Below are 23,377 nucleotides of genomic sequence, written 5' to 3'. Positions count from 1 at the left end.
GTTTGGTCAGGATCCATGCTGTTCGCTGTCAGTTTCTGCACTTGTTATAGAGTGGGTAAGCGAACAGCATGGATCCTGATCAGACTATGCGGATGCGCAGGCTGGTCTGGATCCATGCTGGTCGCAAACCCATGATGTTGGTTTTGTCGTGACGCGGCTCAAATGTTAACCTTTCTTGTTAACCTTTCTTAAGACAATATGAGAAATTTTGATTTTTCATTGCTGCCCAGCCTTTATGTTTATTTAGTTCAATTAGTTTTTCTTGTCAGTGTTGCATGAAATTCTTCATTATAAGCCTTACAAGATTGAAATTGTATTCAATAGCGGATTATAGGCCTTACCTACTATGAAACATTTTTAACAGTCCATTAGTAACTTATTGCATTATGCAATATGAAAATTATGAATACACTGTAGCCTCGATAACTCGCTCTTCACTATAACGCTAATCTCAGAAGAGCGCTCATAGACCTTGGCTCCCAAAAAAAAGAAAAAAAAAACTTCCCCAAAAAAAAAAAAATTTTTTTTTTTAAGTAGACTTAGATTTATAGCGCGCTATAACGCTTGCTCAATTTGATAGCCAAGTACAATAAACAATTGTTATTAGGACATTTATGATCACCAAAGGTGTGAAAAACATGCCCAGGTAAGCGTTTATCCGCTCTTTTGTTGTTTTACCTGTCCATCAGTCATGCATCAAATTGTTTCCAAAATCTCAAATTCACATCATAACTGTTACATTGGCATTCGGTGGTGAGTATAAATAAACTAAAATTCACACACATATCTTTGACATGTAAATCTCGCTGAATTAAATAACCCACAAGCCCAAAATCAATTTAAAATCCTGCACTGTAAATAGAGCGGCCATGACAGGTGGTAATTGGCGTTTGATTTACTAGGGGACACAACTAAAGCTGGACTGTAAATTACAGTGTCATTTACAGTCCAGCTTTAGTTGTGTCCCCTAGTTAATAAAACGTCATTACAGTAATGGCTACCTGTTTTACACTACATTCATGATTTATAATTTTCTTTCGAAAGTTTTTCCTTTCTTTTAAATATAATTAGTATTATTTGTGAATATAATATATGTTTACATCATTGAATGGTTTTAGAAAAAGATAATGTCGATATTCATTGAACAGTAAGTAAAAAAATCAGCGTTAAATATATATGCAGTGGGTGGGGTAATGCGGTAATTTCGCAATGAGCGTTCTAATGAGAGCCTCGTTAGAACGCGGTGTTGAGACATTGGACCCCAACATGAGCGTTTTAATGAGGCTGAAGTGTACCAAAATTTGAGCAGCTAACTGGCCGTGCTTGATACTGGTAATATTTTTCATATAACTAAGGAGTGTCAGCTATACAGATCACAATAGAACATTAAAACCTGTTGTTTTTTTAGCTCACCTGTCACAAAGTGACAGGGTGAGCTTTTGTGATCGCTTTTCGTCCGTCGTCCGTCCGTCCGTCGTCCGTCCGTCTGTCCGAGCAAACATTTGATATTTATGAGCTTCATTCCGTAGTTAAATAAAGAACAAAAGCTCATAAAATTCAATTAAGAGCTATTTTTTTAGCTCACCTGAGCTTGCTCAGGGTGAGCTTTTAGGATCGGTGAATGTCCGTCGTCCGTCGTCCGTCCGGCCGTCCACAATTACTTGTGAACACTCTAGCGGTCGCATTTTTGCCTCAATCATCATCAAACTTGGTCAGGATGCTTATCTAGTTGAAAGCTCGGATGAGTTCGAACATGGGTCATCTCGGATGAAAAACTAGGTCACAAGAGCTAAAAATAGAAAAACCTTGTGAACACTCTAGAGGTCACATTTTTGACCCAATCATCATCAAACTTGGTCAGGATGTTTGTCTAGGTGATAACTTGGATGAGTTCGAACATGGGTCATCTCGGATGAAAAAGAAGGTCACAGGAGCTATAAATAGAAAAACCTTGTGAACACTCTAGTGGTCACATTTTTGAACCAATCATCATCAAACTTGGTCAGAATGCTTGTCTAGTCAATTGCTTGGATGAGTTCGAACATGGGTCATCTCTGATGAAAAACTAGGTCACAGGAGCTAAAAATAGAAAAACCTTGTGAACACTCTAGTGGTCACATTTTTGACCCAATCATCATCAAACTTTGTCAGGATGCTTGTTTAGATAATAGCTCGGATGAGTTCGAATATGGGTCATCTCATATGAAAAACTAGGTCACCGGAGCTATAAATAGAAAAACCTTGTGAACACTCTAGTGGTCACATTTTTGCATCAATCATCATCAAACTTGGTCAGGATGCTTATCTAGTTGATAGCTTGGATGAGTTCGAACATGGGTCATCTCGGGTGAAAAAGTAGGTCACCAGAGCTAAAAATAGAAAAACCTTGTTAACACTTTAGAGTGTTCACATTTTTAACTCATTTATCATCAAATTTGTTCAGGATGCTTGCCTAGGTAATTTCTCGGATGAATTTGAACATGAGTCATCTCAGATGAAAAACTATGTCACAGGAGCTAAAAATCGAAAAACCTTGTAGACACTCTAGTGGTCACAATTTTGACTCAATTGTCATCAAACTTGGTCAGGAAACTTGTCTAGGTCATTGCTGGGAATAAATCGAACATGGGACATTTCGGATGAAAAACTAGGTCACAGGAGCTAAAAATAGAAAAAATCTTGTTAACACTCTAGTGGCTACTGTTGTGATCCAAATATTCTGTTAATTGGTCTGAAAGTTTGTTTTGATGATTTCTAAATCAAGATCGAACATGGGTCATCTTGGATGAAAAACTAGGTCACACCGCCCAAATATGGAAAAACCTTGTTAACATTCTAGTGGTCACATTTTCGACTCAATTATCATCAAACTTGGTCAGGATGTTTGTCTAGGTAATTGCTTGGATGAGTTCGAAATCGCATGTGAAACTAGGTCACCGGAGCTAAAAATAGAAAAATCTTGTTAACACTCTAGTTGCTACTGTTTTGATCCAAGTATCCTGGAAATTGGTCTGAAAGTTTGTTTTGATGATTTCTAGGTCAAGTTTGAATATGTGTCACCTGGGTAAAAAACTAGGTCGCACTGCTCAAATATGGATAATCCTTGTTAACACTGTAGTGGTCACATTTTTGACTCACCTGTCATGAGACTTGGTCAGAATGCTTGTCTAGGTAATTGTTTGGATGAGTTTGATAATTCAGGTGAGCGATCTAGGGCCATCATGGCCCTCTTGTTTATTTTAGGAGCTGAATTTGCTTATGGACTTTTGTCCAGGTGTAGTTTATGAGCTGATTTACCTCTTAAATATCAAAAGTTGGTACGTCCGTCCGTCCGTCCGTCCGTAAACTTTTACTTTAAATGACATCTCCTCATAAACCACTAAGCCAATTTCATCCAAACTTCACAGGAATGTTCCTTTGGTGGTCACCTTTAAAAATTGTTCAAAGAATTTAATTCCATGCAGAACTTTGGTTGCCATGGCAACCAAAAGAAAAAACTTTAAATATCTTCTTTTAAAAAACCCAAAGAGCTAGAGCTTAGATATTTGGCATGGAACATCCTCTAGTGAGTGTCTACCAAGTTTGTTCAAATAAAAGCCCTGGGGTCAAAATTGGCCCCGCCCCAGGGGGTCATTGATTTTCCCTATATGCATATTGTAAACATTTAAAAAATCTTCTTTTAAAAAACTCAAAGAGCTAGAGCTAAGATATTTAGCATGAAACATGTTCTAATGGATGTCTACCAAGTTTGTTCAAATAAAAGCCCTGGGGTCAAAATTGGCTCCGCCCCGGGGGTCATTGATTTTCCTTATATATGTATAGCAAAAGCTTAAAAATCTTCTTTGAAAAAACCAAAATAGCTAGAGTTTATATATTAAGCATGAATAATCTTCTAGAGAGTGTCTACAAAGTTTGTTCAAATAAAAGCCCTGGGGTCAAAATTGGCCCCGCCCCGGGGGTCATTGATTTTCCTTATATATGTATAGCAAAAACTTAAAAAATCTTCTTTGAAAGAACCCAAAAAGCTAGAGCTAGGATATTAAGCATGAAACATCTTCTAGTAAGTGTCTACAAAGTTTGTTCAAATAAAAGCCCTGGGGTCAAAACTGGCCCCGCCCAATGGGTGTCATTCTTTTTAACTATATGTGTATAGTAAAAACTTAAAAAATCTTTTTTAAAAAACCCAAATGAGCTAGAGCTTAGATGTTTAGCATGAAATATCTTCTGATGGGTGTCTACCAAGTTTGTTCAAATAAAAGCCCTTGGGTTAAAATTGGCCCTGGGGAGGGGGGGGGGGAGGAGTGGAGAGAGAAAGGGGGAAGGTCATTATTTTTCTTTATATGTGTGTAGTAAAAACTTAACATCATGAAACATCTTCTGACGGGTGTCTTCGAAGTTTGTTCAAATAAAATCCCTGGGGTTTAAACTGTCCCCACTCTGGGGGCCTATATACAGGTGAGCGACCTCAGGGCCATCATGGCCCTCTTGTTTTTCATTAATGGCAATTTTGCATATTGTTTTATAATTATGTTGTTTTCTTTTTTTTTCAGAAATCTGGTGTATATATAAGGTCAGAGTACATGTACACAATGAAAGATGTCTGGTCTAAAATACAAGCTGTTGTAGGTGTTTCTAAATCATACAATATGATATATAATTTTGTACTAATCAATTCGATCATTTATTCTTTTGTATGTCCGACAATTATTTTATAAGCTTAGTTAAATCATATTTCTATATGCTTGATTGCGAAACAACTTCTTACAACTTACATTGATCACTTTCAAGACTGCTTCCTGGAGGTAACCAGTACTGGTTTCATGTTCTGAAACATGTTTTTGACCCCCAGTAGGGCTCAAACCCATGATCCCTGGCTTGAGAGGTAGATACAGCCATCTGACCACCTCTCTCTCTCTGTCCTTGTTGAAAATATTCTGATGAGGAAAATGAATTAAAAAATTTACGACCAGCTTTCATGGAATGATTTGCACCTATCGTACTGTAAAACATCCTGATTTATCACACACCCGTGCCATTTTTGCGACTCTGTAAATATGGTATTACACAGTCCTGCATATATTTTGACGTGACGTCATTAGCGTTATACAAACATAGTGTAAAGACGCGCTAAATGTTAGCGTTATACTATAGACGCGTCAATGAAATATGACTCTTATTTCACCTTAAACAGTCTTTATTTTTGGTATGTGATGAATATAATATTAAATTCGTGTAAGTCCATTATTGAATTTATTGCCAGAGGCTAGAGCTGTCATTGATTCAGTGTAAAGCATATCAACGATATATCGATATCAAGTAACTAAAATCAAGGATACACCGATATATCGATAATATCCTATACTCACTTGTCTGTCATTCATTTTCATACCTGTTTCAATGATTTCAGTCAAAAACATGTTCTGTACAGTGTCTTGTCCACTGCTTGATTTTTTCTAGACAATATTATTTGTCACCATTGCTATAAAATAATTCCACTATATAACAAAAGCATCACATTTGGTATAAATAATTGTTTCTGCATATATTTTGGGTGAATTGTATAATTTCTAGACATTTAATTTATAAGTCAAAAGTATCGATTTTTTAAAATGTGTATCGATTATTGATCGACAAAAAATATCAACGATACATCGATATTGTCGATATCGATGACAGCTCTACCAGAGGCTGGCATAATATAATTTTATTCAACTCGTGCAATAAATTCAGTATTGGACTTACACTCATTCAATATCCTCTATTTATTGAATGATTCGATTACATTGTATTTCATATTTTCTAGAAATAAGATAACATTTTTGTTTCCAAAGAATTAATTTCTTGCTAGTTTGAATATTTTTATTCTATTTCTACAGTTACAACTGTTACTGAGCGAGTATTTGGATGTGAGGAATACAGAGAAATCTCGACAACAAGCACCCAGTAGTTTTGATGAGCCCAATATGGATATAGGTGTATACTTTGCAAAGAAAAGACCCCACAAACAGAAAAAGGTAAACCTTGTTTTTGTTATTTCAAAAGTCTAAAAAGTTGAAAAATAAACACCAAAATGATATGATGTTATTGCTTTTTTTTTACAGAATATGTTTCATTTTAGAAGTTAGCTTGTAGCATTTGCTTGATATATTTGAAGAATACTTGGAAATAAAATTGATATTATTCAGGAACAAATTCCAAAAATAAATGATGCAATTAGAGTTGTAGATTCCCATACATAGAATATATCCCACTGGGTTTTCATTGACTTAAGTTTATACAACTTTATTTTTGTCAGTTTTAAATTGTGTTCTGCATTGAAGAGTTCCTGAATACTGTTGAACTGTTATACTTCTAAACAGATGTAAAATAGTTAACACTTTAGTCAAAACTGAATGGCGTCAAGATGTGTTATTCTCTAGGAAATTGTTGTCAAGGCATTAATGTAAATTTTTATGTGTGGATGAAACGTAATACCTGTTTTGTTTCAGATGTCATTGTTCAGGTTTGATGCATCAATTCATGCCCTCAGTACAAACAGTTACGTAGAAGATACTCGTCAGTTTGATGTAAGTTTGCCGTATATACTTTATTCATATACCAGTTTTCATTTCATCCATGTCTTATTATAGCAGTTAAAAAGAAACAAACTTGTCCATATAAGTTATGAAAATTTTTTATTACTTTTGTTGAAAATGTGTCTTGTTATACATGTTTCATAGTTTTTTTTTTTAAAGATTTAGCATTTATTGTCTTAACATCCTTTAATAAAATAATTCAAAAACTAAATCTGCAGGCCTCGACATTAGCGGTGGTCCGTTGGTCCGAGACCACCTGATTTTGGCAAGGACCACCTAATCTCAAAAGCCGCTGGTCCGTCGGACCACTTGAATTTTCTGGTTGGTGCAGACTCATTTGGGAGAATGGTGATTTGGTCAAAAACATGTTATAAACATTTTCTTTAAAATCATTTGTCCGATGTACATGTATATGGTTCATTAATTATCTGATTAGTTAAAGAAGTTCTTAAGTCATCTATAACTTTCATTTTAAGTCGCTAAAATTTGGTTTATGCAAGTTAAAAGAGTTTAGACTTTGTGATATCAATTAAGGTACAAAATTCATTCAAATGATGCTAATAATTATGCATCGTCGGATACCTACGGTGGAACCAGTAACATTTATGTTATATTACGTGTTAATTAACCGTGGGCATCCGACGGTGGTAATTATGATATTGTATGGGATATAAGATAAACTTAAAATTTCATATACTTAAATAATGGCAGCAAACAAAAGGAACTGGAAAAATACTAAGAGGATATTTTTTCGTTTGAGTGAAATATGGAATATATTTTCACGAAACATGATAAAATGCCACATATTTTCACGAGCCGGGACGGCGAGTGAAAATATGTGGCATTTTATCATGTTGAGTGAAAATATATACCATATTTCACGAAAAACGAAAAAATAACCTTTTTATTTAATTTCAATATCAAAGAAAAATGGTTACGAACCCCCTTGCTTGCTACGCAACTGCAATTGTACAGCGCGCAGTAATATAATTATTGTCTTGTTTTGCACGTGATATTTAGCGCTACATTGTGACGTCACGTAAACAACTCTTTAAACGTCTGTACAGCGTTAATGACTGAATTAAAGATATTGGTGTTCGGATTTATTTTCTTAGTTAGACCGTTTTCTATCATTCTAGATAGTTTTCAAAACAAAATTCGACAAAAATTTGTTTTGAATTTTCAGATTTTTCAAACAAAATGGCGAAAGAAGTCCCGTAAAATAAATATGAGTTATGACTCCTCCCACTTTCATATTTATATTTCATATTTATTTTTAAAAAATATGAAATATATTTGACTGAAATAGCACCATATTTCATGGGTAAAATTAAATAAATCTAGTAATTCTTTGCTACTTATCTTTATTTTAACTGTTTAACGATAGAGATCCATTTCCTCTAGAGTTAAAATTACTTTAAAAGGTTAAAAATACTCAATGACATGTTAAAAATAAATATCAACCAACAAGCAACAGGGAGGTAAAAAATAGGTATTATACATCTGTGAGAAAAATAAGCTTAACTGTAGTTATATATAACATTAGTTTTATTTTTTTTATCCCCTAGCTATTTCCTTGTTTTAAGATAATTTATTAGTTTTATTAAAAATGTTAATCTATAAAAGATACATGTAATTATCATAATTAAAGAACATAAATAAGAGCCCTGTTGTGTATTTTTGAATGACATATAAAAATCCAAATAACTTTATGATAAAATACCTACTAACTTGCTCTCCTTTATTTCTGATTAGATAAAAATATATATCTAAAATATCTGTTTTCTTAAGGTTAATGATACATCTTTGTCATCAATTTTAAACATATTTTTACTAATTTTGCAGTAAAATGACATAATAATAATTGACCACCTGACTCCTGGAAGGACCACCTTAATTTCAAATCTAGTGGTCCGGCTAACCACCTGCTAAAAAAGTTAGTGTCGAGGCCTGATCTGGTTTACAATTTTACAGAGTGCATTGTTTGAAACTGGATCTGTACATGTTGACTCACCAAAACATGTGTTTGTATGTAAACCTTCAGTTGATAATATTAAAGGTAAGGTGTTTATGTGTAAACCGTCAGTTGATAATATTAAAGGTAAGGTGTTTGTGTGTAAACCGTCAGGTGATAATATTAAAGGTAAGGTGTTTGTGTGTAAACCTTCAGTTGATAATATTAAAGGTAAGCTGTTTATGTGTAAACCGTCAGTTGATAATATTAAAGGTAAGGTGTTTGTGTGTAAACCTTCAGTCGATAATATTAAAGGTAATGTGTTTGCGTGTAAACCTTCAGTTGATAATATTAAAGGTATGGTGTTTGTGTATAAGCCTTAAGTTGATAATATTAAAGGTAAGCTGTTTGTGTGTATACCTTCAGTCGATAATATCAAAGGTAAGGTGTTTGCGTGTAAACCTTCAGTCGATAATATTAAAGGTAAGGTGTTTGTGTGTAAACCTTCAGTCGATAATATTAAAGGTAAGGTGTTTGTGTGTAAACCTTCAGTCGATTATATTAAAGGTAAGGTGTTTGTGTGTAAACCTTCAGTCGATAATATTAAAGGTAAGGTATTTGTGTTTAAACCTTCAGTTGATAATATTAAAGGTAAGGTGTTTGTGTGTAAACCTTCAGTCGATAATATTAAAGGTATGGTGTTTGTGTGTAAACCTTCAGTTGATAATATTAAAGGTAAGGTGTTTGTGTATAAGCCTTAAGTTGATAATATTAAAGGTAAGCTGTTTGTGTGTAAACCTTCAGTCGATAATATCAAAGGTAAGGTGTTTGCGTGTAAACCTTCAGTCGATAATATCAAAGGTAAAGGTGTTTGCGTGTAAACCTTCAGTCGATAATATTAAAGGTAAGGTGTTTGCGTGTAAACCTTCAGTCGATAATATTAAAGGTAAGGTGTTTGCGTGTAAACCTTCAGTCGATAATATTAAAGGTAAGGTGTTTGCGTGTAAACCTTCAGTCGATAATATTAAAGGTAAGGTGTTTGCGTGTAAACCTTCAGTCGATAATATTAAAGGTAAGGTGTTTGCGTGTAAACCTTCAGTCGATAATATTTAAGGTAATGTGTTTGCGTGTAAACCTTCAGTCGATAATATTAAAGGTAAGGTGTTTGTGTGTAAACCTTCAGTCGATAATATTAAAGGTAAGGTGTTTGCGTGTAAACCTTCAGTCGATAATATTAAAGGTAAGGTGTTTGTGTGTAAACCTTCAGTCGATAATATTAAAGGTAAGGTGTTTGTGTGTAAACATGGTTCGCACGGGCCTTGAAAAGTCCTTGAATTTGGTTTCAACCTTGAAAAGTCCTTGAATTCAGGGTTGCCTTGAAAAAACACTAAAATTGTCCTTGAATTTCAGTAAAGCCCCTTGAATTTCGGTAAAATGCCTTGAAAATCCAAAAGGGTATAAAACCTGTCGCTGTAAAGGTCAGGCAAATTTTCTGCTACAAATCGGACATGTGAACGATGGCAGCCCGATCGAGTGCGCCCATTTGGATCTGTTTTAGTAGTGTTTAGCCAGCGTTACGGTTTTGGCACGGATTTTAACAAGCACTTGTGTATGACGTCATCGCAAATTGTGTACAAAATGTCAGCTTCCATTGCAAAGTAAAAAAATGGGAAAATACACTAAGAAATGTACGTTTCAGCTCAAATGGCTTCAACAATACAGTTGGGTAAAACAAGTTATACAAGACCCACGAAAAGCACAATGTACCATGTGTCTGAAAACCATCGATTTGTCGCAAATGGGAGAGAGTGCATTAACATCGCATGCGAGGGGTGCAAAGCACCTAAAAAATCTAGACATCAAGTCGTCATTGACGAAGTGTGGCCTTGCATTTGTCAGACAGGAAGGAACTATAAATGTCAAAACTGAAAATTGCAGTAGATCTGATTCAAATAATAACATTGTGCCATCCCAATCCACAACGGAAACTGTGCATGACATGACAATACCACCCCCACCCACTTCTAGTAATCAAGAAAATGTCCCCTGTGTGTCCAGTAATCAAGCAGGAATATCTCCGTTCATTTCAAAGGCTGATACAAAAAAGGCTGAAGTTATGTGGACATTACACACAATTTGTAATCACCACTCATACAATTCAAACACTGATATTGAGAAACTGTTCAAGGCCATGTTTCCGGATAGTCAGATTGCCAAAACATTCACATGTGGAGAACGTAAAACTGCATACCTTACAGTTCAAAGAAAAGAAACTGGAAGTTGAGGAAATTGGAAGAGAAATCCAAAAAAGAAAGGAAAAACTAGATAGAGTTGTGTGAATTTACTCAATCACCTATATGTTACAGTTTTGGTGTTCATATATTCTACTGACTGTGCTGATTTTCTAAATATAGTCACTGTTTTGCAATTCTAGTCATTTGAACCTTAAATTGAAATACACATGTTTTATTTACATGTTTTATATCACAGATATGGTTGTAAAAGTATAATTTTAAATAAGATCAATTGCAATAAAAATGTATATCACAGATATGGTTGTAAAAGTATAATTATGTCTCCCCCACCTCGGGGGGAGACATATTGTTTTTGCCCTGTCCGTCCGTCAGTCCGTCCGTCCGTCCGTCCGTCCGTCAGTCCGTCAGTCCGTCCATTCTTCGTTTCCGGACGATAACTAGAGTTCCTTTTGACCTACAGCTCTGAAACTTCATAGGATGAATGGTCTTATTGAGCAGATGATCCCTATTGTTTTTGGGGTCAGTAGTTCAAAGGTCAAGGTCACAGTGACCGTTGGTCAATTTCTCGTTTCCGGATGATAACTAGAGTTCCTTTTGACCTACAGCCCTCAAACTTCATAGGATGATTGGTCTTATAGAGCTGATGATCCCTATTGTTTTTGGGGTCAGTAGGTCAAAGGTCAAGGTCACACTGACCGTTGGTCAATTTCTCGTTTCCGGATGATAACTAGAGTTCCTTTAGACCTACAGACCTCAAACTTCATAGGATGATTGGTCTTATTGAGCAGATGATCCCTATTGTTTTTGGGGTCAGTAGTTCAAAGGTCAAGGTCACAGTGACCGTTGGTCAATTTCTCGTTTCCGGATGATAACTAGAGTTCCTTTTGACCTACAGCCCTCAAACTTCATAGGATGATTGGTCTTATAGAGCAGATGATCCCTATTGTTTTTGGGGTCAGTAGGTCAAAGGTCAAGGTCACAGTGACCGTTGGTCAATTTCTCATTTCCGGATGATAACTAGAGTTCCTTTTGACCTACAACCCTCAAACTTCATAGGATGATTGGTCTTATTAATCAAATGATCCCTATTGTTTAATGGTCAGTAGGTCAAAGGTCAAGGTCACAGCGACCGTTGGTTAATTTTCCTTTCCGGATGATAACTAGAGTTCCTTTAGACCTACAACCCTCAAACTTCATAGGATGATTGGTCTTATTGAGCAGATGATCCCTCTTGTTTATGGGGTCAGTAGGTCAAAGGTTAAGGTCACAGTGACCATTGGTCATTTTCTCATTTCCGGATGATAACTAGAGTTCTTAACCTTAACAATAGAAACCATCCATAGACAGCCTTCATTGAAGTGACTACCGGGTATTTACATTATCTTATCTCCATTTCCATTCCTGTTTCCATTCACAGTTATTCTCAGCAGTGGGGGAGACATGCGCTTTTTTACAAAAGCATCCTCTAGTTTTAAATAAGATCAATCGGGAAAAAAATGCCTTGAAAATGACAATTTTACCTTGAAAAGTCCTTGAAAAGTCCTTGAATTTTGATTTGAGAATTTGGTATGAACCATGGTAAACCTTCAGTTGATAATATTAAAGGTAAGGTGTTTGTGTGTAAAACTTCAGTTGATAATATTAAAGGTAAGGTGTTTGTGTGTAAACTTTCAGTTGATAATATTAAAGGTAAGGTGTTTGTGTGTAAACCTTCAGTTGATAATATTAAAGGTATGGTGTTTGTGTGTAAACCTTCAGTTGATAATATTAAAGGTAAGGTGTTTGTGTGTAAACCTTCAGTTGATAATATTAAAGGTATGGTGTTTGTGTGTAAACCTTCAGTTGATAATATTAAAGGTATGATGTTTGTGTGTAAACCTTCAGTTGATAATATTAAAGGTAAGGTGTTTGTGTGTAAACCTTCAGTTGATGATATTAAAGGCAAAGTGTTTGTGTATAAACCTTCAGTTGATAATATTAAAGGTATGTAGTGAAATATTTTGACATGTTATTATATTGAATGATGGAGTTTTGTCACTGCAAAAAACATTGTTTGGAAAGTTTGGCTAATAGAAGGTATACAGAAATAATTTTGATCACTCATGAGGGGTGCCAATGTTTGACTTTTGAAACAGATTACAGGGAAAATGTCCTCCTAGGGAGGGGCAATTGTCTTTTGGGCAATTGTCCGTCGAGGCAAATGTTTGTTTTTCAAAGGAAATGATTTCATTAAGATGGGAAATAATCTTTAAAGTGTAAGCAGAACTATTTCAATTTCTATGTGAAAAAGAAATGGTATCATTTTATAACCAAAATTATTTCAATTTGTAATTTTTTTCTGTATGGTAAAATGTATTTTATAATTTACATTGTTTAAATAAATGTCATAATACACTTAAAGTGGAATGGTCTATAATGAGCACATTTTTGATAAGTATTTCAAGTATTTATAAAAACAAAAGAACTATCTCATTTTGATATTCATATAAAGTATCTCTTGAGAGAAAAAAATGTTAATACAGTTTTGAAAGATTTAGTATAAACATTTATTAATGAATATTGCTTTGTGTTTTTTTATTTGAAAAGTACTTTTAATTTCTTTTCCAGCTGTATTCAAACCATTACAGTTATTTATCAAAGAGATTGAAAGTGCTTCAGAACTTCCACAAGGGTAAGGATAGGATTTTTATCATATTAAGTATTTCTTTAAGAATATTTTTACCAATTCTGGAGAAAACTATTAAGAAATAATTATCACAAGATCGTAAAAAAACATAAGCATGTTAATAATCAGATTAGTCCAGAAAAGTTCTTAGATAAAAAATTATCACAACCTGTGGAAGAATTATTACCAATTTTGGGGGGAAAAACTTTTGAAAGTACATGTATAGCCACAAATTTGGGGAAAAATCCATTGGAAGCATTAGCTCTACATTTCTTTTGCTTGGGAAAACTGTTGTCTTTGAATGTTGAAATCCTTGACTGTATAAACTGGGATGTAAATAGTTCATTGGATTTGTGTTTCTTTGATTTTCAAATAGTCTATCTGCAGTTTAGCAGATGACAAGCGATTATCATAATTCTAAAATAAGCAGTAAACAATAATTATAAGAGTCTAGTCAGATTGGCAGATGTTTGAACTGCCATGACTCATGCCATGCCATACTTGTGGCACATAGGTTTGTTTTAACAATTACAGCAGGCACATAACCTTTAGCTTGCTGAATTTCTTTAAATGGACTTGTCTAGCTTCCATTTTTGGAAATGTCTAAATGTCTATTATCATTATTTGGGATATCAAGATGAAAATTTAATGTTAAAGTCTGGAAAAAAGTGTGATTCTTTGAAGCATTAATCACAACAAAATTACATGAAAATTGCACACTGTTTGATTGAATCTGTACATGAGGGATAATGAAAAAAGTGCAACATCCACCCCCAGCACCTGCTTTGGGGCAAACTTAATTTTCAAAAACTTAAAAATTTTTAGAAAAAAAAAGATCACAGTACTTTCCCCCAATATACAGCCTGGCCTGGGGACTTTTACTTGTTTTTCTATGGTTACTGGGAAGCTAAGGGCAAAGTTTTAAAATGACATTGTTTTTAAAATTTCAGAACATCAAAATTTGATGAGTTTGTGACAGATTTTATAGAAAAGATATATTTGGGGCATATACATTTTGTTGTATCGAACAATATAAATCTTGCAACAAAAGGTAAGCCTGTTTTGTGAGCCTTTTTTTTTTTTTAGAAATATGAAATATGAAATGTAGTGGGGTGGGGGGCACATCTATGTCCAATTTACACATTTCTAGTTTCTCTTTTGTGAAAACAGCATTTATTTGATGATAAGCAAAGAGTGCAGGCCTAAAACACTCAATTTAAAGCAAGGTCAGGAAAACAGGATTCCTGTGAAAATTAATAAACTATTACCCAATTAAAGACACTTATATTATTTGGTTAATAAATCACTGATATTGACAATTTGCTGCTGTCTTCCATTTGTTTGTTTTTTGGGGCAATGCTTAAAGTGGGCAACTTTGCATTTACTAAATCCAGTCATCAAAAATGCCTGTCCTTAGAACTTTTTTGAATAAATAATAAGAAAAACTCTTTATTCGCTCTTAAATTATTTTTTGTATGTCAAATTACATATAATCTAATATATTTGACCAAACAAAATATTGTAATATTTATATGTTGATAATTATGTCTTTGTATAGTGGATGAGGAGGAGGGGAGTAAGTGACCTTGTTACCATGGCAACGTGAAATATTGTTTTCAAATGCTTGCAGTATTGGGGGAAATTTCATTTTTTCCCAAATAAACCTAATAAAACAACTCAGTATTTCCCAGTCTGTTTAATCAGTGGTAAAGATACAGTTAAATGTAAATAAGATAAGGGGTGGACCACATTGGGGATGGGACGGTGGGGGGGGGGGGGATGGAAAAAAAGTTTTATAATTGGAATTGGATAAGTCTTTCATGCACAGCACATATTTTATATGTTTAAAACTACCCTTTTGCTTAAAATTCAAAACTTAACAAGGTACAAAAAATCAGTTTAAAAGAATAGTGACTGTTACAAATTATGAAGCTGCAAGCATTTGATTAAATATATTTTGTTTGGAATGTCTTTCTATTGTGAATACTTGAAAGTGAAGCAAGAGCAAATGCATTTTAATGTTTTGAATTGACCTTTTATTTGTTTTTCTTTCATTTATCAGTTTTTGCTTATTTTATTTATTTTTTGTTATTTCGATGATTGCACATAGAGCAAAATTGTATGATGAGAATTTTTTTGCTCTGTCAGCGTTTGTAGAAATAAGGGCATGTATTGTGTCCAGTTTGGCTCTAATTGGACACCTTGTAACCTTGGCAAGCCATCATACCTTAATATGCCATTTTTTCTGCACAAGAGCTTTTATTAGCTCACCAGAGCCGAAGGCTCAGGGTGAGCTATTAGTATCAAAGGGGGATACCCCGGCGTCCGCGTCCGTCGTCCGTCGTCATGCGTCAACAATCGTCTTCTTCTCTGAAACCGCTGGACAGATTTACTTCAAATTTGGTCTGTAGCATCCTTGTGACAGTCACACTTGAATTTGCTCATGCCATTTCAATTGGCCCCTTTTAGGGGTCAACAGAGTTAAAAATAGAAAAACCTTTAAACATCTTCTTCTACAGAACTAATTGATCGATGATCAATTGGCCCCTTTTTGGGGTCTCTAGGGCTAAAAATAGAAAAAACCTTTAGACATCTTCTTCTACAGAACTAATGGATGGATGATCACCAAACTTTGTATGTATCATTCTTGGGTAGTCTTTTATCAAGATTGCTCATATCAATTTGATTGGCCCCTTTTAGGGGCTGCTAAAGCTAAAAATAGAAGTTACTTTAAACATCTATATCTAGAGAACTAATTGATGGGGATGATCACCAAACTTTGTCTGTAGCACTTCTTGGGTAGTCTTTTATAAATTTGCTCATATTAATTGATTGGCTCCTTTTAGGGTCTCTAGACCTAAAAATAGCAAATCATTTAACATTTCTTCTACAGAACCAATTGATGGATGATCACCAAACTTTGTCTGTAGCATTCTGGGTAGTCTTTTATCAAATTTGCTCATATTAATTTGATAGGCCCCTTTTAGGGGTCAAGGGAGCTAAAAATGATATAAACCATTTAGACAGCTTTTTCTACTGAATTATTGATGGATGATCACCAAACTTTGTTATTAGCATTCTTATAGTAATCTCTCTTATAAAAAATTTTGCTCATATTTATTTGATTGGCCCCTTTTAGGGACTGCTAAAGCTAAGATACCCCCAGACCATGGCATTTCTTCAAATTATAGTTTAATGAAAGGGAAACAACTCATGCTGGAATTTCTTTCATACAAGTGAATGACCTGTGTTTGCTGATGAAATTATTTGAGGTCATGACCTCTTATGAAATAACTTAAGCACATTATACAAGATATATAAGAACTAAGTATCAAGCTTTATTTGGTTTCATTCATATTCACTTAATTACATCAATTCATGTTTTCTCTAGAGAGCGTTTTCTGCGTTTTTGAGACAGTACCTTTGCATTTGATGCGGTAATATTATAGCTGTGTGTTTTCAGTGACGCATATTTTTGCGAGCGTCATAGTATATATTTTTTCTATAAATAGCATGAATTTCATCAGCTGATCGGTCACATGATTTATCTTAGACGCTTTAGTGATTATTACATGTTAAAAGCGCTCAGGCGCTTCAGATTGTGACATCATTATCCGGGTAAATTCACAAATTGTCTGCTTCGAAAAAAAAGCAGCATTCTTCAATAAAGACAATGTTAACGTTGATGGAGCGACAGAATCTACCGTAAACAACTCTGCGCCTATATCAAATGAGGTTTCCCAACCAAATCAATCGGCGAATGCTGAAACAACTGAGAAATCCAAGCAAAAAATGATAATGCTCCAAAGTGATTTTTTCGTAAGGAATTTTTAACCAGGTTTTCCGAAGGAAAAAACTGGTTATTAGATTGAGGTATGTCGGCGGGCGGGCGTAAACAATTTCTTCTGTGCGCAACTCCTCCTACATTTCTCAACGGATTTTGACCAAACTTTCACAGAAGCTTTGTCATCAAGTGCCCTGGCGCATATTGTAGGGGTTTTGGGATTAGATAATATTTGACCTAATTATGGCCGCTTTGTTTTTTTTCCTTATATAGAATATATAGTGAACAATGTCTTATGTGCGCAACACCTCCTACATTTCTCAATGGATTTTGACCAAACTTTCTCAGAAGCTTTGTCATCAAGTGCCCTGGCGCATATTGTCAGGGTTTTGCAATTGGTATATAATTGACCTAATTATGGCCCTTTGTTTTTTTCCTTATATAGAATATATAGTGAACAATTTCTTCTGTGCGCAACTCCTCCTACATTTCTCAACAGATTTTGACCAAACTTTCAGAGAAGCTTGCTCCTCAAGTGCCCTGGCGCATATTGTCGGGGTTTTGTGATTGGATAATATTTTACCTAATTATGGCCCTTTGTTTATTTTCCTTATATAGAATATATAGTGAACAATTTCTTCTGTGCGCAACTCCTCCTACATTTCTCAACGGATTTTGACCAAACTTTCTCAGAAGCTGTGTTATCAAGTGCCTGGCACATATTGTCGGGGTTTTGTGATTGGATAATATTTGACCAAATTATGGCCCTTTGTATATTTTTTCCTTATACAGAATATATAGTGAACAATTTCTACAGTGCGCAACTTTTCCTACATTTCTCAACGGATTTTGACCAAACTTTCACAGAAGCTTTGTCATCAAGTGCCCTGGCGCATATTGTCAGGGTTTTGTGATTGGATAATATTTGACCTAATTATGGCCCTTTGTTTTTTTCCTTATACAGAATTGAACAAATTCTTCTGTGCTGAACTCTTCCTACAGTTCTCAATGGATTTTGTTCAAACTTTCACAGAAGCTTTGTCATCAAGTGCCCTGGCACATATTGTCGGGGTTTTGTGATTGGATAATTTTTTACCTAATTATGGCCCTTTGTTTTTTTTCCTTATACAGAATATAATTATATAGTGAACACTTCTTCTGTGCGCAATTCCTCCTACATTATTCTTGTTTTACATTGCACATAGTTACATTGTTTGTTGCTTGTATTTGTTTTTCAAATACAACATATTTATCTACAATGGTGATAATTGAAAACCTGGTTTCATGGCATTGCCATGTTTCTTGTTGGTTATTAAAATGACTTGCACAGTTTGTATTACTGAAAATAAAGACAAATCATTCACATTGGGATGCACAAATTTTTTAGTTTTTTAGTACCGTATGGTACTGGTTACGGGAGTTGACGGAAAATCGGAACTAGTGTGTTAAGCTTGACAGACGCTACCAAAGCTCCATAATTTTACCGATTGGGCACATATTTGCCCTCAAATAAAAAAGTTTGTTGTCCCTACTGTAAACACCTTACATATTTTGCATGTGACATTTTGTGTGTTCATTTACAAAAGTTATAAAGAAAAAATGTTCATCAAAATTAACCCTGCTGTAGTGGTCATTTATCAGGTCTAGTATTTCATGATATTTATGGACTGTCCGTAAATTTATAGATAGTCTGGGACATTATCTTATTTTATCCCAGGGATAGTCTAGAAATTTAAAGATTTTTCAATCCATAAATTTACAAAATCTATATTCAATGTGAAATTTGCTGTTTTTAATTTTACACTAAAAATCCGCAGCTTCTGACTAGAGTCAGTGTACCCGATGGTTACACTTTTTTAAGGGAAAAATAAGAAAAATTATCTTATAGTTAAAAATTCTTCTTATAATAGATATTATTTTGGAAAATTACATCCTTTGCCCATAAAAACTGATTACCGAAACATTTTCTATCTTAAGTAGGTTCATACTTCTAGGTGCACTTGATTTTAAGCAAAGGAATGGGCCAAAATATAATAAATAGTGGACTCGGTTCCACACACAAGGCCATTTTTATACTGAAAGGTTATTTTACATCTTAAAACATGTTTTATAATTATTTAACATCTGTAAGTCCAGATAAGGTTGGTTTTTTTTGCAAATTTTCAGGACTTCAAATAAATTTAATGCACATTCTTACTACAGTATACAAACATTTATTTCCAAGAAGAAGTAGCACACAGGAAACATGTAACAGCAATGGAAACATACTTTTTTACAAACATGTAGGTAGCAAGCATAGACAAAAAATTATGATTGAAAGTTTTTTCATCTATTTAGTTTTATGATTTGTTCGAATTAAGAGTTTGGTTTTGATTTTAAACAAAAGAATCAAGGTGAAATGACTTGACGTTTGATAGTTGGGAGAAGTTCATTCAAATATAAATAGAAATTAGCATGGTTTAATTGCTGAATAAGATGTTTTTATGTGTGACCTACACAGCCACGTACATGTATTTACATTTTTGTCTGCACTCTCCAGGGAGAGGCTAGGGGGAAGGGGGGCAAGATCCCAGATTATGTCATATCCTGTTGAAAACATGCCAATTCAGTGAAACACAAAATTAATGAAAACTGAATAAATTCATTTGAATTTTCAAGAAAAAATGAAAAATGGGAAAGTGTACGGGACAGGGTCCTATGCGGAACCGGGTACACTGACTCTAGTTTTTTTTATTGATTGTTTATATTTACAAAGGTAATGTGGTTGAGTTTCATCTTTGTATGAATGATTTTGAAATATTTAATAAAAGTGAAAATTGAAAGGTCCCTCATATTGTTTTGAATCTCACCATACTATTACATTTAATCATATAGTATGTAACCTTATTAATTTTAACCTGTGGTTTTGAATTTTAATGCAGCTTCTACTATTTTCTTACTTAATGTCTGTAAATTTACAGATACAAAAATCTGTAAAATTATGGCTCGTCTAAAAATTTACAGACTGTCCGTAAATATCATGAAATCCTAGACCTGTTTATTCTGCATTATTTTATTCTACATAGTCTCATGGGAACACACTTGCAACATAAATATATCTAACAAAGCCTCCAAAATATTAGGGCAAAATATTTCAATAATTAGAAGGGCAAGTAAAAGTTGAGGTGGACTGGTCTTTCAGCAAGTTCTTTGAAAAATAACACTGACAAACAGTTGTTTCTGGTGGGCGACTCAGGGCCATCATGGCCCTCTTGTTTTGATGTATTGAAATATGACCTTGATTTCAACATGACCTTGACCTTTACAGACAAATTTTAAAATTCAGGACATTTTTTGCCATATTTATTTTTTTAAATTTTTAAATCTGCACAAAATATATTTAGAAATAGCAATATACATTCATAGGGCATTTTTATCATCTTTATTGAGATAGCATCAAATCCAAGGGCCGCTGGTTTGATCCTTTGGCGGGGCGTAATTTCTATGTGACAAATGATTTCAATCATTGTGATTAATGGTCTTTCATGTCTGTCACCACTATGTCAGAAATAATGTGTGATAAGTATTAATTTTAACAGGTTGCTTTCAATGCCCTATTATACAATTAGACATACATGTATGTTTTTAAGCTTTACCTATGACAGTTATGGGGCGTCCGTGGCAGAGTGGTTTAGGTCGTTGACTTCAAACCACTTGCCCCTCACCGCTGTGGGTTCGAATCCCGACAGGGATTTGGATTCTTTCATGTGAAGAAGCTATCCAGCTAGCATACAGAACGTCTGTGGTTCTACTCAGGTGCCCGTTAGCGCCTGAAATAATGCACAGAGGGGCACCTGAAAGCTGGAATGTCGCGATATGACCTATACTGTGTCGATGTGACGTAAAACCCAATGAAACAAACAAAACCTAAGACAGTTGCGACAAAACATGGATAATAAATGGCAGTAACAATAGGGGTTTTGTTTGTTTTTGTTTTGTTATGTTTGTATTTTATTTACAGCACCAATTCGTCGGGAATCGTTCTTTGATTTGTTGGCAGACACTAACACGTCTGCGGAAATCCTTCAGCCAGGTTTCTTCACCGACACAATTTTGTTTCAAATACATCACCATTCATAATAATGTTTGATATCTCTCACCGTATAATCTCATCCAATGGTTGAGTTTTCCCCATGTATCAAATCTTCTATTGTAAATATGATTGAAAAAAAAAATCAAAGTCTACATGTTGATCTGACAGATAGGTTAGTGGCTTGAAATAAATCCTTCGACAGCATGACTGGATCCCAGCTTTTCATTATGATTCGATCCCAGCTATCAATTATGATTGGAACCAAGCTTTTCATAATCTGGTTCCCTGTCCTGTTGTGGTTCCCATCCAAGACTTTTAGAAGTACGCAGGGAACCAGTCTTAGCTTTTCATTATGGTTTGATTCCGGCTTTCAGCCAGTGTTTAACAGATTTTATATCGGTAAACATTGAGCTTTTATGAACTGACTAAAATGAAAAGTCTAGGCCAGTCAGAGCTACTGCTGTGCATAAATTTAAGATTTAAGTATAGTGCTAGAGATTATAATAAATTATCACCATGAGATTTGTCCAAATTCATTAGCACAGTGTGTAGTGCAAGGGCTGGTTTTGTTGAGTGAAAATTTTTGATGTTTGTAGATATATAATACAAGAAGCGGAAATAATGCTTGAAGGGGAACTTGAAGTCTTCCTATACCATTATAGCTAAAAAAAATTGCTATTTGACCATTTAGGTATTGGTTTGAAACAAACAAAAAGTAGATGTACATGATGATGTGAAGTAAATAGGTTTTCTCTGACATATTAAAGAAAAGTTGACAATATGTACATTCATTTAATAGCTTGAAAAACTAGACTGCTTAGACCATCACCTTAATGCAGTAAAGGGTTAACTTCTATTTAATTAGCTTGAGTTGCAAGTAAAAATAAAGTATTTAATTAATTAAAGGGGAGTTGTATCTGAAAAGAAGTGTACAAGCTTGAAGGATACTGAAATATGATTACTGAGTCTAAAATGTCTTTGCATAACTCCTAAAGTTAGTCATGATGACCATCTGGCTAAAGGGTTGCCTCTGATAGTTGATGCATAAGAATTTCAGCCACCGGTTAGCCCTGTGTGTAAGAGGCAACATAAGAGATTTGAATATCTGGTGTATGAGCATCTCTTAGCTCAAGAACTTGTGAGGTGGTTTTGACCCATCTGATGTTGCTTTGAAGTTTGTAACACCCAAAGGTTAGCCAAATTCATCTTTCCTGTTTCAGCGCCATACGACTTATACTGTGTTAAACCAAACAAACAAACAGAAGTCATGATGTGTTTAGTTTAAACATGATATATACTTGCTCTACTCTGATATGAATCAATCTTGAGTCTGCTTCCAGGAACTACCTTAAATACTGGTTCTGAGGTTGTAAAACATTTTTCTGAGTTCTGTCTCAAATCTCAGGATTTTCATTGGTCAGTGTACATTTTGTGGGAATTTCTGACCAATTAGATACCTGAGATCAGAGCTTGAGCTTAGAGATTTTCTTTATAACGTCAGACCCTGGTCTTATACAAGGAAACATGATTGTGGCCTCTGTATAACTCACAGCCAATATGTCAGACCCAGTAGGATTTGAAGTCAAGGTTCCTAAGTTGAGAGATAGACACCTTAAGCACTTGGCCACTCGCTGGCTCCCCTTCATATCTCTTTAAGAAATGAGTTTCAATTAATAGTCATTGCCCTGGTGTCACATTAATAGATACATGAATGTTCTGAATCGGATAAATTTATGTGATTCTGAGGATGATAATTTGCTCAAGGTATTCTAAATTATACCTGTACAGCATGTATGCTTTTATTCCTATTTTTGGACATGCTTAGAAGACCTCTATAGCAGAATAAAACAAGACATTTTTACATCTTGAGGAATGATTTCCTATTCAGATGCTGTCATACAACTTAGGTTATGCATGAATTCTTGCAATACTATTACCGTATTTCTCAAATTCTCGTCTGCATGTGTATTTTGTGTCACGATTGAATATTGTATAAATTTTCACTTTGAATGTCACATTTGTATGCTTTTTTCAGTGAATTTTTTAGCTGCATATTGTACCGTATGCTTTGT

At 34.5% G+C, this 23,377-nt stretch overlaps 1 protein-coding gene across 1 annotated transcript in view; it reads left to right on the top strand.

Annotated features, from left to right (window-relative positions):
* The window catches only part of LOC132735568 (exocyst complex component 4-like), a 61,711-nt gene that overhangs the window by 22,126 nt on the left and 16,208 nt on the right, over nucleotides 1–23,377 (top strand). The window contains exons 12-19 of the mRNA XM_060722527.1: nucleotides 4,551–4,622; nucleotides 5,877–6,014; nucleotides 6,489–6,566; nucleotides 8,550–8,597; nucleotides 12,479–12,515; nucleotides 13,392–13,455; nucleotides 14,400–14,500; nucleotides 21,234–21,305. Of these exons, the coding sequence (XP_060578510.1) occupies nucleotides 4,551–4,622; nucleotides 5,877–6,014; nucleotides 6,489–6,566; nucleotides 8,550–8,597; nucleotides 12,479–12,515; nucleotides 13,392–13,455; nucleotides 14,400–14,500; nucleotides 21,234–21,305 (610 nt within the window). The remainder of the gene's footprint in view (nucleotides 1–4,550; nucleotides 4,623–5,876; nucleotides 6,015–6,488; nucleotides 6,567–8,549; nucleotides 8,598–12,478; nucleotides 12,516–13,391; nucleotides 13,456–14,399; nucleotides 14,501–21,233; nucleotides 21,306–23,377) is intronic.

The sequence above is a fragment of the Ruditapes philippinarum genome, unplaced genomic scaffold (assembly GCF_026571515.1).
Source record: "Ruditapes philippinarum isolate M1 unplaced genomic scaffold, ASM2657151v2 ctg760_1_1_1_1, whole genome shotgun sequence".
NCBI lineage: Eukaryota > Metazoa > Mollusca > Bivalvia > Venerida > Veneridae > Ruditapes > Ruditapes philippinarum.
Note: the sequence above shows the minus strand (reverse complement) of the source record. Positions and strands in the feature narration are given on the sequence as shown.